Source organism: Carassius carassius, chromosome 18, assembly GCF_963082965.1.
Source record: "Carassius carassius chromosome 18, fCarCar2.1, whole genome shotgun sequence".
In the NCBI taxonomy this organism is placed as follows: Eukaryota; Metazoa; Chordata; class Actinopteri; order Cypriniformes; family Cyprinidae; genus Carassius; species Carassius carassius.
This window is the reverse complement of record NC_081772.1, coordinates 11,050,338-11,066,295: the sequence shown is the minus strand read 5'-3', so window position 1 is coordinate 11,066,295 and position 15,958 is coordinate 11,050,338. Positions and strand designations below refer to the sequence as shown.

General features: G+C 37.5%; 1 protein-coding gene across 9 annotated transcripts in view; it reads right to left on the bottom strand.

The window, feature by feature from the left end:
- LOC132092358 (SAM and SH3 domain-containing protein 1-like) overlaps positions 1–15,958 on the bottom strand; it is a 253,886-nt gene that overhangs the window by 32,151 nt on the left and 205,777 nt on the right. For all 9 annotated transcript variants that reach the window (XM_059498548.1, XM_059498549.1, XM_059498553.1 and 6 more), the window contains exon 2: positions 11,540–11,668. In XM_059498548.1, the coding sequence (XP_059354531.1) occupies positions 11,540–11,668 (129 nt within the window). The remainder of the gene's footprint in view (positions 1–11,539; positions 11,669–15,958) is intronic.

Sequence of the window (15,958 nt, the reverse complement as noted above, 5' to 3'; positions counted from 1 at the left end):
TTAATATTAATAGCACTATATGGGACATCTCTAAGTGTAGAGCTAATACACAACCACTTAATGACTGGCTATATAAAGTTAATTGTGAGGTCCAGCAGCTGATGGTTGATGAGCGACTGTGTGTCTGTGATTGTATGTGCATGTCTGGATTTGGCCCTACACATGCTGAAGATGAATTTGGCTTAAAAGGCAGCATACTGTCACCTACTACATACACCCACCCACTCTAATATATACAGATGAACAAAGTGTATTCACATTAAAAACAACAACAACAACAACATGAATTAATGAATGAATGATGCACCCGAAGCGCTTTATAAACCAAAATGAATTTGACAAAGTATTTAAGCTCTTAACAGCAGACTCTTTCAAGCAGACAGAGTTATATAACAACAGAATAATATTTTAGGTTAATTCTGGGGTCATGTGGAACATCTTTTACTGTGAACAGACACTGAAAACACCAAATCATGTGTAAAAGAAAAGTGCTGCACTTCACTCTGCAGTGCATATATTTTTTCATCACACTGATCAAAGCTTTTGCACACTGATAATTGCACTGAGCCAAATCATGATTTCAGTTTTTGATAAATTGTGCAGCTGTAATAAATTACACCCGTGACAAATAAAATACTAAAATGTTACATGCATCAATGTCATTAGAATTTTTCCAAAATCTTGCAAGCTCCAGTTCTTTTGCTTGAAGTACCGTTTTTAACTTAGCACCAAGAAGATAACATCAAACGCCACTGGAAACAACTAAGCATCTTACAGCAAAATAGGCAGCTGTTCCAAAACCTTGCGATTATCTATTTTGTCCAAAAAAGAGATACAAACACAGACAGAAATGTGGCGGGACGGCTGGCACAGCAACATTAGGGGGAATAAACAAACTGAAGGAGGCTAATGAGGTGTTTTATACAAATTCAAACAGAGTCTCAGTGTGCAGGGCAGGACACACAGTCAGGCTGGCAGCAAAAACGTCTGGGTGGGTGGATGCGGTCGCACATGGGGTGAATCTTGGCTCCTACTGCCCAGTCAAGAGAGACATTTGGTTGAGTAACAGGTAGATAAAGTGTCATTGTAGAACCAGACCAACCATTCCTACTGCTGTAACACAAACAAAACACACACATACACACTCACAGTGTATGAAACTTTCTGGGTACACTATTCCAGTATTCCAGCTATGTGGTTTCTACCTGGAAATACCAGTCAGCGGTAGGAAAGACGCTGTTTTCCACGCTGGAATAAACACTCCAAATACACAGGCAAGTATTCTATGTTAGTTTTAAGAAATAATTGGGCAACACTGAACACAATCTTTGCACATCACCTGCTGTTTAGTGTGTATGTATGTGGGTTCCCCCTCAAACAAAGGTTCACTTCCATAACATGACCTACTTTCAAACCAACAGGAATAAAATCAAAATGCCACAATACGCCTTTGTGTAAACCACAACAAGTCTGAGCCTGAGTCAGAGAGAGTGACAGAAGATCTAAAAATCATTAAAGTAAAGGGTGTGCCAGGGTCTTGACTAAAATGATTCTTTTAGCAATTACATAACTAACATGCTGAAATAGAATTCCCCCAAAACATATCAACCTCAAGTGTTGTAGAGTAACTCACATTAGCAACGCTGCTGAGTTGGTAAGTTTTATTAGAAATGTGACAGTAGCTCAGCCACATGCATTTTGATTGAAATTGCTATTATATAAACATTAAATACATTAATATATAAATAAATGAATAATTATAAACAAATCACAAAACTTGATTAAATAGCTTAATTACAATTAGCAACTTGCTGTTATTAAATGGTAGTGTAGCTGTCATCCAAAGGGTCACTTACTGTCGCACGACTTCTTTTGGTACAAAAATGTCATTAATCAGAGCAATATGATTTGATTTTATGTCTAAAGTTTAAACTTATTTCTAAATTTTAAATCTACCAAAGAGAAGCCATTCTGCCCATTTTCTGTTATTATTCTGCCTTCAAAACTGATGCTCAAGCTGAAAACTAACATTGCTTTCCACAGCCCGGTTGTGTGGCTAATAGAGACTCTGGCAAATGGAATAAAGGAGAGTGAATCTGTATGAACAGCTAAAAATAAAAATGGCACAGTAGCAGCATGGCTAGTTGGTTCGATGGTTCGAATGAGGGGTTTATCTGTTCAACACATTGAGTCGAGGATGTTTTGTTAACTCTTTGTCATCAGGGTAGCTCTTATAAAAGCACAGTAAGATAGAGAGGAAGAGTGCTGAGCAAATGTGGAAGCCTGAACTGGCCCTGTCAGCTCTCTGTGGAGATATCTGAGGAAATGAAACAGAAATCAAACCTCAAATCAGATTCGGGAATGTCTAGGGTAATTGAGAGTGTCTCAGAATAAACCAGAAAACAGAAATAAGAGAAGAGAAAGTAACAGACAGCTTCAAATAGCACAGACTTCACCTCTGTCAGAAAGGAAGAGGCTGGCTGGCAGTGAAGGGGAAACCATGGACCTCATTTGATTCTGTTCAGGATACAAGTCCTTCACTGTGCATTCCTGAATGTGTTCAGAGATATATTCTAAGTATGAATAGACCACAACATTCGTGCCTCATTCACAATAGCCTTCAGTGTTGCCTTTGGTTAAACCAGTGACCTTTCCCCTCTTTTGGGTTGAGGGGAAAAAGCCAAGGGCCCATTGCCAGCTTGGCCTCTAAAACAGGTTTACGTGCCTTTGGGAAAGAGGTTAGACTTTAGACTTTATTTGTCCCCATAGGGCAATTGGTTTTGCAGCAAGATAAACACAGAACAGTCACAGATGCACAAATACAATACAAAAACACATAAGAAATACTTAATGTAACAGGTCCTTGTTAAAGTAAAATCTGACAATTTCATAGTATAGCAACATTTCTATAACCATCCCCATTTCAGCAACAACATCATCAAAAACAAGCAATACTATACATATTATAATAATAATAACCCCATCACTATTTAATAGTTATAGTCGGTCTACTCCTCCGGGCTGAATTCATAAACAAGATGGCTCTCGGGACGAATGAATGCTTATATCTGTTATTCTTCACTGGAGGTAATCTGTACCGAGACACGGAAGGCAATGTCTGGAACTCAGAATGAAGGGGGTGAGAGCTATCAGAGACAACTGCGTTGGCCTTCCTAACTACCTGTCAATCATACAGGACAGAAAGGCTACTCTGCTGGACACCTATAATTTTACTACTGACCTTCACTATATTGGAAAGGGCAGTTTTGGCCTTGACAGTGAGACTACCATACCAGCAAATTAATGAGAATGTTAAAACAGACTCAATGTATGATTTATAAAAAAGGGTCATGAGAGTCTTATCAACGCGAAATTTTGACAGTTTGCGAAGACAAAACAGTCTTTGTTGGCCTCTTTTGCAAAGCATTTCAGTGTTAGAGGTAAAAGTTAACTTATTGTCGATCAAACTGCCTAGATACTTGTATGTTTCTACGAATTCCACCATCTTCCCATTTATAATAGTGGTCTGTGGAGTTGATGACTTTCGCCTAAAATCAATCTGCATATCCTTTGTCTTTTCAACATTTAGTTGAAGGAATGCCCTATCACACCAAAGTGCAAAATCACCCACAACAGGACCATGGTCACTTTCCTCATTAGAGAGGAGACTGACAATAGCAGAGTCATCGGCAAATTTTAAAATATGTCTATTTTCATGCTGGCTGCGGCAATCGTCAGAATAAAGAATATAAAGGAGAGGTGAGAGGACACACCCCTGAGGAGACCCAGTGGATGATGACATCTCCTCAGACAAGCAACCATTCACCCTCACTCTCAGAGTTCTGTCGGTTAAAAAATCAAGAATCCATCCCACAATATTAAAATCAAGGTCAAAGTTCTTTAAGAGCTTATCAACTAAAATATGTGGTTGGATTGTATTAAAAGCAGATGAAAAATCAACAAATAAAATCCTTGCGTGTGTTTTACTACCTTCAAGATGTTTGAATAGCAAGTTTTTTGGATGATTTAGTTTGGCCACTGGAATAACTGTTGACTGTTTCCATATGTTCGGCACTCTCTGTTGCTCTAGGGACATCTGGAAATTATAATGAAAAATTGGACCTAACTGCTCTGCACAAGAGATGAGCAGGCGACTGCTTATATTGTCAGGCCCAGGGCTTTTTCCTGATCTGGAGTGCTTAAACATATTGACCACAGCTTGTTCGTCAAAAAAGGGGACAACACCATTTCCAGATAAATGTGATTTCTGTTCTAAAATAACATTACTAAAATTAGTGGTATCAAACCTCAAATAAAATTTGTTTAGCTCTGTTGCAAGCAAACTGTCACAACTAAAACCTTCTAACACAACCTTGACATTCTTTTCTCTCCTGGTGCCAATAACAGTTCTCATACCATCCCAGGCTGAACGTAAATTCCTACCACCAAAGTCTCCCTCTATTTTTTCTTTGTAACCCTGCTTTGCCCTCCTTATTTCACTTTTTGTTTAGTAACAGCTTTAGTGATTTCCTTACCCATGGCTTATTGTTTGGATATACCTGTACAATTTTTTCCGGGATTACATTATCAACAGTAGGAAGCATAACAACTAACAACATATGTAAGATCATTTATGTTGGTACAGGACTCCTTAAACATGCCCCAGTTGGTGCAATCAAAACAACCCTGTAAACTCAGGATTGCTTCCTCAGTCCAGTTCTTAACGTGTTTAATGAGAGTTTTTCCCCTCCTTAGGGGCCGTGCGATATGACGGGATGAGCTGGACACAGTTATGGTCAGCCCCGCCCAGCGGGGGGAGCGGGAGAGCTTTATATGCATCCTTGATAGAACCGTAACACAAGTCCAATGACTTCTTTTGTCTGGTCGGGCACGTAACATATTGGTGAAAGTCTCTCAGACATTTCTTCAGTGAACAATGGTTAAAATCACCAAGAACGAAGACAGGTGCTTCGGGCGAGATATTCCTTGCAGTTTTTGTGTTTACTTGCAGTATCGACTCCGCGGCTTTATCCGCATTTGCTCTTGGATGAATATACACAACTGTCACAAATATTTGGGGAAACTCCCGGGGCAAGTATGGGGGCGCAGGGACACTGACAGAAGTTTAACATCCTTAGTGCATAAACTTTCTCTAACAAGAACATTTTTACAATATCTTTGATTCACGTATAGGCAAACCCCCCCACCTCGCGACCTTCCAGTAACACTCGCATCTCGGTCCAGGCGGACAGGTGCCCCGAAACCATCAATGACCAGCTCCGAGTTCATCACTTTCTGAAAAGCCATGTCTCTGTGATCGCCAGTAAACACGCGTCTCTAAATTCATGCTGGAAACGTACATTGGCTTGTAGCTCATCAGTTTTATTTCGAAGTGACTGGGCATTTGATAGAATGATAGAAGGCAGGGGGAACCGGGAAAGAGATTGTTTTCTCAGTCTATGAAGTACGCCACCTCGCTTACCTCGTTTCCTGGTCTTGCGGGGTGGCTCATCGGTAAATTCCCCCTTTCCTCTCGATTTATCGGCGAAACAGCTTAGATTAGGGAAGATTAAATCCGAGGGAGGGTTGTTGACTTGAAAGTTACTCCATTTTAAGAGAAAGTCTCTGCTGTATCGGATGTGCGTTGGGTTTGGGCAACTCATTCAGCGTCTCCACGAAGTGTAACGCCGTCCACAACAAAAACAAAGCAGACCACTCCATACTACTTGTGTCCCAACAAAAAACAGCATAGGATCAGTAAATTTCTTCTCCCGCTCTCAGGCTGTCTCTATTTCATTCAAGAAATAATTGAATAAAAACAAACGATGAACAAAACGTAAACATTAAACCTGTGCCTCGCTGCTGGTCGCTGCATGAGCATGCGCCCGATTCAAAAAAAAGGAGCTGGTAGCTGGGTGACACTGTTTATGGAAATTAGTGAGAGGATATGAGGAGGAAGAAAAGGATCAGAAAGAACAGAGAGAATACTGAAAGACATCGACTAGTATTTTGACTTTTCTGAAGCACCAAAAATGTCAAAGGTCACGTAAATGTAACTTCTCAGGGCAAAGCTGAAATATCAAGCCATTAACATGGCCTTTAAACTACCAATCTGCTGGTCTTGATAATTTAGATCCTTTCTTCCTTAAGCTAGCAGCTGACTTCATTGAGGAGCCTTTATCTTATATTTTTAACTTAACAATTGTCGAAAACGACATCCCTAAAGTATGGAAGTCAGCCCATGTTACACCATTACTAAAAGGGGGCGATCCATCTATTTTGAATAACTATAGGCCTATTTCTAAGCTGTGTATTTTAGCTAAACTCCTTGAGCGCCTGGTTGGTGAGCAACTAAAGGATTTTTTAAATATAAATGTAAATGATATCTTATCACCTTTTCAATCAGGGTTTAGGAAACAACATATCGCCATATCTGCAGCATTGAAGGTGATAAATTATATTGCTGGGGCATTGGATAATAGGAAAATATATGCTGTGTTGTTTATAGATCTTTCGAAGGCTTTTGATACAGTTGATCACGGCATTCTTGTGAACAGTCTAGTGAGCATTGGCTTGTCTAAGCATTCGGTAGATTGGTTTGCAAATTATTTGTCAGGTAGAACCCAAAGTGTTCGGATGGCTGGTTCTGTGTCTTCATTTTTGCCTATTTCCAAGGGGGTTCCTCAAGGCTCAGTATTAGGGCCCAAATTATTTTAAATTTATATAAACTTTGTGAAAATCTATCGAATGCTATGTATCACTTCTATGCTGATGACACTGTTATTTACTGTACTGCATCATCTACTGCACAAGCCCTAGCCCTTGCTTTTGCAGTCTGCATTTAATACTGTTCAGAACCATTTAAAACAGCTTAAGCTGGTCTTAAAATGTACAAAAGTCAAAAATAATGGTATTCACAAACTCAAGACAACTTCCAGTTTCTTCTTCAAGCATCTCAACTTTTGATGGAAATGAAATTGAATTAGTTAACAGTTATAAATATTTGGGTATAATCATTGACAAAACAGAATTAGGGAAAAAAGCCTTTATGTTTGCAGCACCTTCTGCCTGGAACCTTCTTCAGAAATCATTGAAAATAACTACCTTTATTTCTTACAGACAGTTCGTTTCAACTCTGAAGAATGTGGAGCGGATGAACATTGGTCAGTGTAATTGTTCATAAAGTTATATTGAGCCTTATTCAGCACTGGGTCTTGTGATAATATATATATATATATATATTGTATTTGATTTGGGTTTTTTATATGTTGGAAATTGTTCCTTATGTTTGTTTGTTTTTTATACTGCATCTTGGCCAGATCTCTCTTGTAAAAGAGATTTTAATCTCAGTGAGTTTTACCTGGTTAAATAAAGGATAAATAAAAAAATTAATAAAATCAAGAAGAGGATAATCACCTGTTACTGCCCTCAGACTGGACAGCAGCCTCTCAGCTCGGACATAATGAGTATCCTCTTTCTGTTTCATAACTTCTATTATTTCCCAATGAAGCTAGCCCAGACAGTGTCTGGAAAGAGCTGTGTAAATATTACAAATAAATGAATTATTAAATTAGTAAATAAAAACTCCATATAAGTTTGGATGGATATGAGATAGAGTAGAAGAATGCTGTCTTTTCAAAATCTTCAGTTCAACCCGTGTAGACCTGAAGAGCCCCAAAACAAGCATGTTTTTCCCACACTTGCATATGGAATGAAAAATACCTCCTAGGAAATTTCCTTCGTTATCCATACCATTCCTCAGCCCATTAACTGAATCTCTCCCAGCCAGCAGCTACTCCAATGTACCCATTTCCTTTCCATGATACTCCCCTAGAATGGCACAAGATAAGCAACACTAAATGCATAAATAGATGACCTACTTGGACCACTTGGCACTCCCCTCGGACCCATTAGCCTCAGACTAAAGCCTCCTTTGACAGTCATCACCCTCTGCTTGGGATTTATAGCAACATCCTTTGATGCATCACACTGACAAATAGGAAGACTTATTTTTGCACTCAACTCACTGTGAGATCTGACTCCCACTGCATGGGCTTTATCTTGCCTTTGTTGGTAGCTATCTTAAGTTTGTGCTAATTAAAGGGGCAGAGATATGGTAATAAAGTAAAGAAACTTAAAGTAGCATTTTAATAATAGATAAAGCACTCAATATTTATAAAGCGCACTCTGAAAAAACACTAGCATTGAAAAGGCATGGATCAGGATTACTAAAACACAGCGGAGTCACAGTGCTGATTTAGGTGGAATGATACAGCCAGGTTTTGTGCTGTGCTCAGTCCTTTATTAATCAGTTTTAGCTATAGTACGGTTTAAAGACAAGCACAGGGTGTGGAGCTGGATACTGGATTAGATGAGATGAATAAAACAGAGCAAAGAACATATAAAGGAACATATGAAACCAATATGCTATTCTTTCTTCAGTGGAACACTGAAATATTTGAAGAAATTTTACATAGCTTTATCCATATAACAGTAATGGAGGAAAAAAATTAATAAAATTAAATGATCTACAATAACAAATATAAAGATCACTATGTACCGTAGTGGTCACTATTTAGGGCATACTAGTGTTGTCAAAAGACCCGGTACTACAGTACCAAGTCGGTACTAAAAAAATGAAAATGTCACGGTACCAGGTTTGTTTAAGTACCGGTGGTACCAAGGACCCGTTCAGACCCGGTTCTGGATGCATACAGCGCTTAAATTCCGCGAAGCAGAAAACGCGGACGGAATCTCAAAATCCAGTCATGAAAATGAAACTTATATTTTAATATGGACAGTCACGGAATTTGTCAAAGTTAGCATAAATTAATCAAATCAAATCTCCATATGGACCAGTATCTGTAAATGTTAAGCAGCAAAAGTTGGTTGAAATCTGCATCCTGCATGTTCTGCGTGCATGTCTCTGTGTGAATGAATGAATGGTTTGTTTACTGACGCTTGCAATAATGTGGACATACAAGTACAACATCACCAGAACTGTTCTGAGTCACTTCACAAGCATTTTACCGTTTCATTTGAGTAAAACCAGTGTCAATTTAAAGGTATTCACGGAAAACCGTCAAAACAGCCTCTACATTGCGAGTAAATCACTCGCATATGTGAATAAATTTTACTCAGGGCGAGTAAATGTCTATTGTTAGCCATTGGCTAATAAATTCTTAGATTTTACTCGCCAGTGTGTGTGTGTTTGAGGCTATTATAAGATTGGCGCAGATATATTTTCACTCGCTGAACACAGACTGAGCGCTTCAGAGTTCACTCTCCATCAAGCGATCTGTACTTTTCAATACATCTCAATGATAGCTCTATTTCTCACACATGCAAAGAGAGAGAGCGAGAGTCTTACCACGCTGAATCGACATGCTACATGTAAACTATATTCTTTGTTGTCTTATCCTGTCAAAATAATGTAGTTCATTTAGAATTATTCATATTTTCGAACAAGCAGAAGATATGCCGGTTTCTAATGCGCAAATGTCAATTTCATTGGCCGGCGCTCATCTTTTACCGTCCCTGTTTTGATTTCAGCAAATCAGTTCGACCAAACGCAGACAACGTGATTAATATTCATGAACCCAGCAGCTCATCAATCCATAGTGCATTGTATATTGTTAGTATGGTAGTAGAATTAGTAGTATTATTATCTTTTAATAATAATTATTATGATCTATTACTATTTTTTTTTTACAGAAACCCTCAATGAACAAAAATATCTTAAGCATCACCACCAGTCTTAAGTTCAGATAAATGACAAATATGCATTCATTACAAATTCATTTTTACATAAAGGCATTGTGCTAGAAATATTACTATTATTTCGTAAAATGTATGCGATACTGCTACTACTGTTAATTAAAAATTAATCACACAATATTTCTTCCATGTTTTAATTTTAATAGCAAATCCCCTTCATTTACCAAAAATAAAATGCGTTTAAATTTCAAAAATTAAAAAACAAATTCAATTTGGGTGAAACTTGTTTACTTTTTTTCATAATTATATTACTTGTGGAAGAACTTTAAACACAATTGTAAATAAGTATAAAGAATGGCATTGGTTTTATTTTTAGTGATAAAAAGTTATTTTTTTTTAATTAGCATATTTTTGTGTTTTGCTTTGGTACCGAAATTGGTACCGAGAACCGTGGATTTTCACTGGTATCGGTACCAAATACTGAAATTTTGGTACCGTGACAACACTAGGGCATACCATGTTTATTCATACTTAAAAGGCATACACATCTTTTGTTAAAAAATTGGATATAGGTTTGGAATGACATGAGACTGAGTAGAGGTAAAGAAGCTGTTTTTAGGATGTTTTGCAGTAAAGTCAATGCTAATTTTTAGCACTAGCAGGGATTTGGTGTAGTGATACTGGACAGTGGTGCACAGTGGAATTCTGTACTGTCCATTCCAGAAATTCCAAGAGAAAATCCATTGAAACAATTCAACAACACAACAGTGCACCAAACCTTGAGAAAGACTGGTTCCTGTCTGAGGCATGCACCACAGCTGAGCACGACTTTCAGAATGTTTTCTTTCTTTCTCTCAAAATCCCCTCACTGGACCGTGCAAACCCCAGCTGCATGTTATAATGAGTCTGGCGGTTTCTTAGCAACCCTGGGTGGCCCACTACCCTACATCCCTGAGAACATAGACACTTTGAGATGCAGATGACAAACGCAGAGCACTGACAGAACTGCAGACAATCCAAACACATATGGAGAGAGGACAGGGGGTGAACGCATTTGTCTTCATTTTGTAATGGTTAAAGACAAGCGTTTCCTTCTATTAGCTCATAGGTTCACAATGGCCATTCTGTAGCACCAAGTGACGAAATAAAGAAATGAATTTTGTGATTAACTGTGCTTGTGGTTCATTGTCCCTGGAACATAGATGGAAGGGAAACTATTGCACTGGTTTAAGACTAAAACTGCCTGCAAAAACTAGTAGGTCATACAGTGCTAATAGCTTTAGCATTAAATTTTCTAAATCATTAAAACTCAAGTGTATAAAATTGTATGTAGGTCAGAGAGTGAAGTTTGTTTTGGCAACTTGTTTTACCACACAATCAAAAACTATAAACAAGATAATAACTTTTAAGCATTAAAATAAATACTTTTCAGAAAGCAAAACAACTTCTGCAGAATACGTTTCAGTACATTAGGGTTAAATGGCATTCTCAGAATTTTTTTTTTGTTTATGGTGCCGTGGCCGATATGATTGGACCATGTGACTAAAGGGCTAAAACTCAAATTCCACCTGACCCAAAAATGTGTTTTACAGTGCTAATGACAACCAGATTCACTCATCTGGATAAAATGCCAAGGCAGTAAACATGCTAAGATTTTTTTAAATCCACAGGGAATTTATATATAAACTTAAGAATTTTCTAGTGAAAAGTTGATTTAATAAAATGGTTGGTCATTCTAGAAAACAAACACACACACAGCTGTAGAAATGCAAGTCTACAATTTAGGCTGTATGTCGCAGCAAAACTTTCAGACTGAACTTACCATGTCTAGCTCTTGAGAGACTTGCCGCTTGCGTAGTTCCTCCATCCGATCACTGACTTCACTGAAGTATGTGTTGTAGTACTCCGAGTACTCTTGTGCCAGGTCATCTATATTACCCAGAGAGCCATCCTACAGAAAACGGATATATAAGTGAGACAAGCTTTGATGGCTTTTCATTAAAAATGACAGAGAATTTTAATCTGACACTTTGCAAATAAATTTCATCTCTCATTGATAAGCCTCCCTTTCTTTACAATTTCAGAAACACAAACCCACACAAGAAGAACTGCAGGAGAGCTTCATTAAAAACTTATCAATGGCACACAATTTTAATCAGGATCGCAAGAACGGTGCCAGCCAAAAAGGACTTAACACACTAAGAACACACTGCACACTTCTGCTGCGATGAAGCAAACTTACACAAACAAGCCTAACTAAACATCTAACCCTCACATTCCATTACTTTCACTCCACACACGATACTCTGGGCTGAGACCACAGGATTTTTGCTGGGCTTTTGTGAATTTGTGGGGTTATAATTTCCATGCTACTGGTTTACCGAGAAGTTGTCAGTTTGTTGTCAGATGGGTTTCTTGTGCCACGTACATGGGCCAAGGATGGCTCAATCTTAGAAACCAGTCAATAATGTTTCACACGGAGTGCCATGATTTTCCATGATTTATAATCATTTAACATAAAATTTGATATTTTTTGTTTTTGAAACCTAGTTACTGGTTCTTTTTTTTTTAAAGAGATTATAATATTTAATTTATTTATTTTTTGTGGTGAAAGTAACAAAAAATTCCATAAGGCAAGTAAGTTAAAGTTTTTATGTCCTGATGGCATTTTCAGTACAACACGTATCATATTTATAAACTCAACACACACAAGCGACGAAAGGCCTCTCTTACTGCCCAGTGCTTACGACCTTCCCTGACCTTTGCAGCTGTCTTGTAGTGAGTGCACATATTCAGCTGTGGTGCTGCCTGGCTCTGAATTCACTTCAGTGTGAGTGAGTGTGGGTGTATCCTATTTTTCTACAAGCTCGTGACATACACGTAACAGTAAATGACCTCAGACTGCTGCTAAAAGCACATACAATAAGAAATTCCGTTACTCAAAACTAGAGATTAGCTTCTTTAGAAAACTATCAATACCCCAGCAGCTGCAGGTGGCATAGTTTCTTTTCCTAAATAGAAGAGTTACATTTAAAAGCATGTTTGTTGTATCTAAGTTCTAGGCCATGATGGACCTCTCCTGCTGTTGTACTAGATGCCCTTTAAAGTACTGCTGAATGAAAAGTCAAACACAAAGGCCTTATTCCTGCTCAGGACCATGCAGACAAACACATATATCCTGTCATTGTGTGTATGGACCAGAGGTAGGAAGACGAGGGCCTCACACCCACCCACTGCTAAAACAGTTGTGTATTATAGACATGGACTTAAGCAACTAGGACTGCGCTTGTGAACAACAAAAAACACTTCAGGCTTAAGACATACAACTCATGATAATGCTGTTGATATTTGAAAACTCATTTTTACAGTGTAGTTTGAGTTCTAAATAAACAATGTATTATGTATAATATTCAAAGGATTAAACGTAAAAGGTTTTCTCGTTCTTCTCAAAATGTTTCTTAATCTGTTCTAACAAAACTCAGAACAGATGATCTCGGAATACTGAGACTCCCAACGGAACATTGCTCTCTGTGAGAAATTCCAGCTTTTGCATTCCAATCTGCTGGCCTACAAAGCACATCCAGCTTTTAGACAAAACATGATGTGAATATATGAGACTGGTTGTTAGATGCGTAATAAAAAATAAAAAAAATAAAAAATACACATCCTCCTTCCTCCAGGATATTTGATAAAGAGATAGAACAGCTTAACTAAGACTAAATAAAAACTTTACAACATCAACTAGGCCACAGGCTTTTTTCTGTTGCCATTAGCCAAGCTTTTTCAAGTACATACTGTTGGTTGGGATGGTAATGACAGACCAGAAGCTGTGCTTAGCTCTGAGTGATGGGTGGAAGGGCCAAAGCCTTCATCCAATAACATATTCCAGTCTTAATCTGGTCTCATAACTTTATATAATTTTATTAGAAAGGAAAGACACAAGCAAGCTAGAAATCAAGATGCACTGAGGGAACCACTTTTTTATAGGAATATAAAAATACACTTTAACTCAAACCTGGAATTTACTAACAGCAACTAAGGAAAGAAAATATACATATACAACCGTTCTTTCTGGTCCTAAAATCTGATTGGCTGAGAATGATTGTGTTGTTCTAGTGATAACTAGGGTTGTAACGGTATGAGATTTTCACAGTATGATAATCGTCTCAAGTACCACAGTTAACAAGGTATATATTAAACAATAATTCTTATCAGTAACAATGACTCTTAAAAGAATAAAAACTCATAAGTTATTTGAGTGAACAAATCTTTTATTACAACAAACTTGAAACCATTTTAATGAAAGTATATTAAATATAAATTTCATTTCTTTTGAAAAAAATAAAAATAAAGCTATACACCTTATGTATGTCTATATCACACTTTAAAGATATAATCTCTGTAATTTTCTCCTCTGCACATGCATGTAAGCAACCAAGTGAATGCTGAGTGAAGCAGCAAGCGTGTGTGAGATTGTTTTTTTCATTAATTTCATTAAATGTAGAAATGCAAATGTTTATGGTATGAAAACCGTGCACGTTCAATACCGGTATACCATTACAACCCTAGTGATAACATAGCTCCAACTGTTTCACCATTTGTATCTAGGGCTAACACGATTATCAAAAACGTTGACAAAATAAAATTGTTGATAAATATCTTTGTCGTCAAGTCGTCATTTATCTCATATGACCCAATGTAAGAGCCTGCAATAACGCATTTTGACCAATGTTGCGCTGTAGCGCAAGACTGTAATTCAGCACTCCCGGATGCAATTCAAGAAAAGAAGACAGCGCTTCAGAGCGAATGCAGCAGAGCCTACCTTGAGGTTGCTGAGCGGCATTTGGATGATTGTGTAAACATGCTGCGTGCTTTCATCTCAATAACGAAATATCGTATTTTTCGGACTATAAGTCACACCTAAGTATAAGTCACATCAGTCCAAAAATACGTCATGACGAGGAAAAAAGCATTAAGTCACACTTGATTATAAGTCGCATTCATTTAGAACCAAGAGAAAACATTACCATCTACAGCCGCGAGAGGGCGCTCTATGTTTTCAGGGGTAGACTACAGGAGCACTGAGCAGCATAGAGCGCCCTCTCGCGGCTGTAGATGGTAATGTTTTCTCTTGGTTCATTTCTCTTGATTCATGTCAAATTAATTGTGATAAATAAGTTGCACCTGACTATAAGTCGCAGGACCAGCCAAACTATGAAAAAAAGTGCGACTTATAGTCCAGAAAATACGGTAAACACAACAAAAACTGATCAGTGTGAAAGCAGCAGTCTAAAACACACCTGATTACAGTGATGTGGATATTTGCACGAGCTCTTGCAGTTCGGTATTCCTGTGAAGTAGTCACGTTTATTTATATAACGCTAGTACTTTATGCAATAGATAGTCTTAAATCAAGCAGCTTTACAGTATTAAACATGAAAAACCAGAGTTAGTGTCACTTTCAGATAGAAGTACAACCTGATTTTCTGTTATAAAGCAGCTTTCCAGTGTGAAGCAAGCTAATGATAATATCTTTTTATTAGTGGGAAAAAAATATTAATTAAAGTGATAGTCTGGTTTGCAGAGATCAAAACTTGATCTAGCTCTGGACTGGTTTTGATTAGCATAACCCCATAAGGTATTTTAAGAGAGATTTTGCTGTGAAGGTTGTGCTTGAATAAAATAGTTTATTCAAAAATAAAATGTCTCATCCCTTACCTCTATTTTGTTGCGTATCCATACGACTTACAAAAGGAGAAGAAAGAATGATGTCATTCAGTGACTTTTTCAGATGACTAACTAAATTGAGAATGAGAGAGTTTATCTGTCGGTCATCTCATTTGGTGCCAAATAAATTTTTGTATAAATTAATTGTATAATAATTGTAATTACATAATGATTTTCAAAAGCTGAATTACCTTTAATTTATTTGTTACAATATGTATAACTCAATATTTTAACTATTAGTCGCTTAATCGTATTTATAATCGTTAGATTAATCTATTGTAAAAATAATCATTTGATGCAGCCCATTTTGTATCACTTTGCTTCCAGTATTTCTCACAGTGAGTCTCATGGCGGACGCCCCAATCCACAAATATAAGTTATACTGTTTTTGTGTAGTTTTAAGAGGTTTTTTTTTAGTGGGGGGGGGGGGGGGGGGGTGATAATGTACTTATTTAGACTTCAAATATGCTGTTTGTTAATAAAGATAAGTCTATTAGAATATTTGCCTTAACAT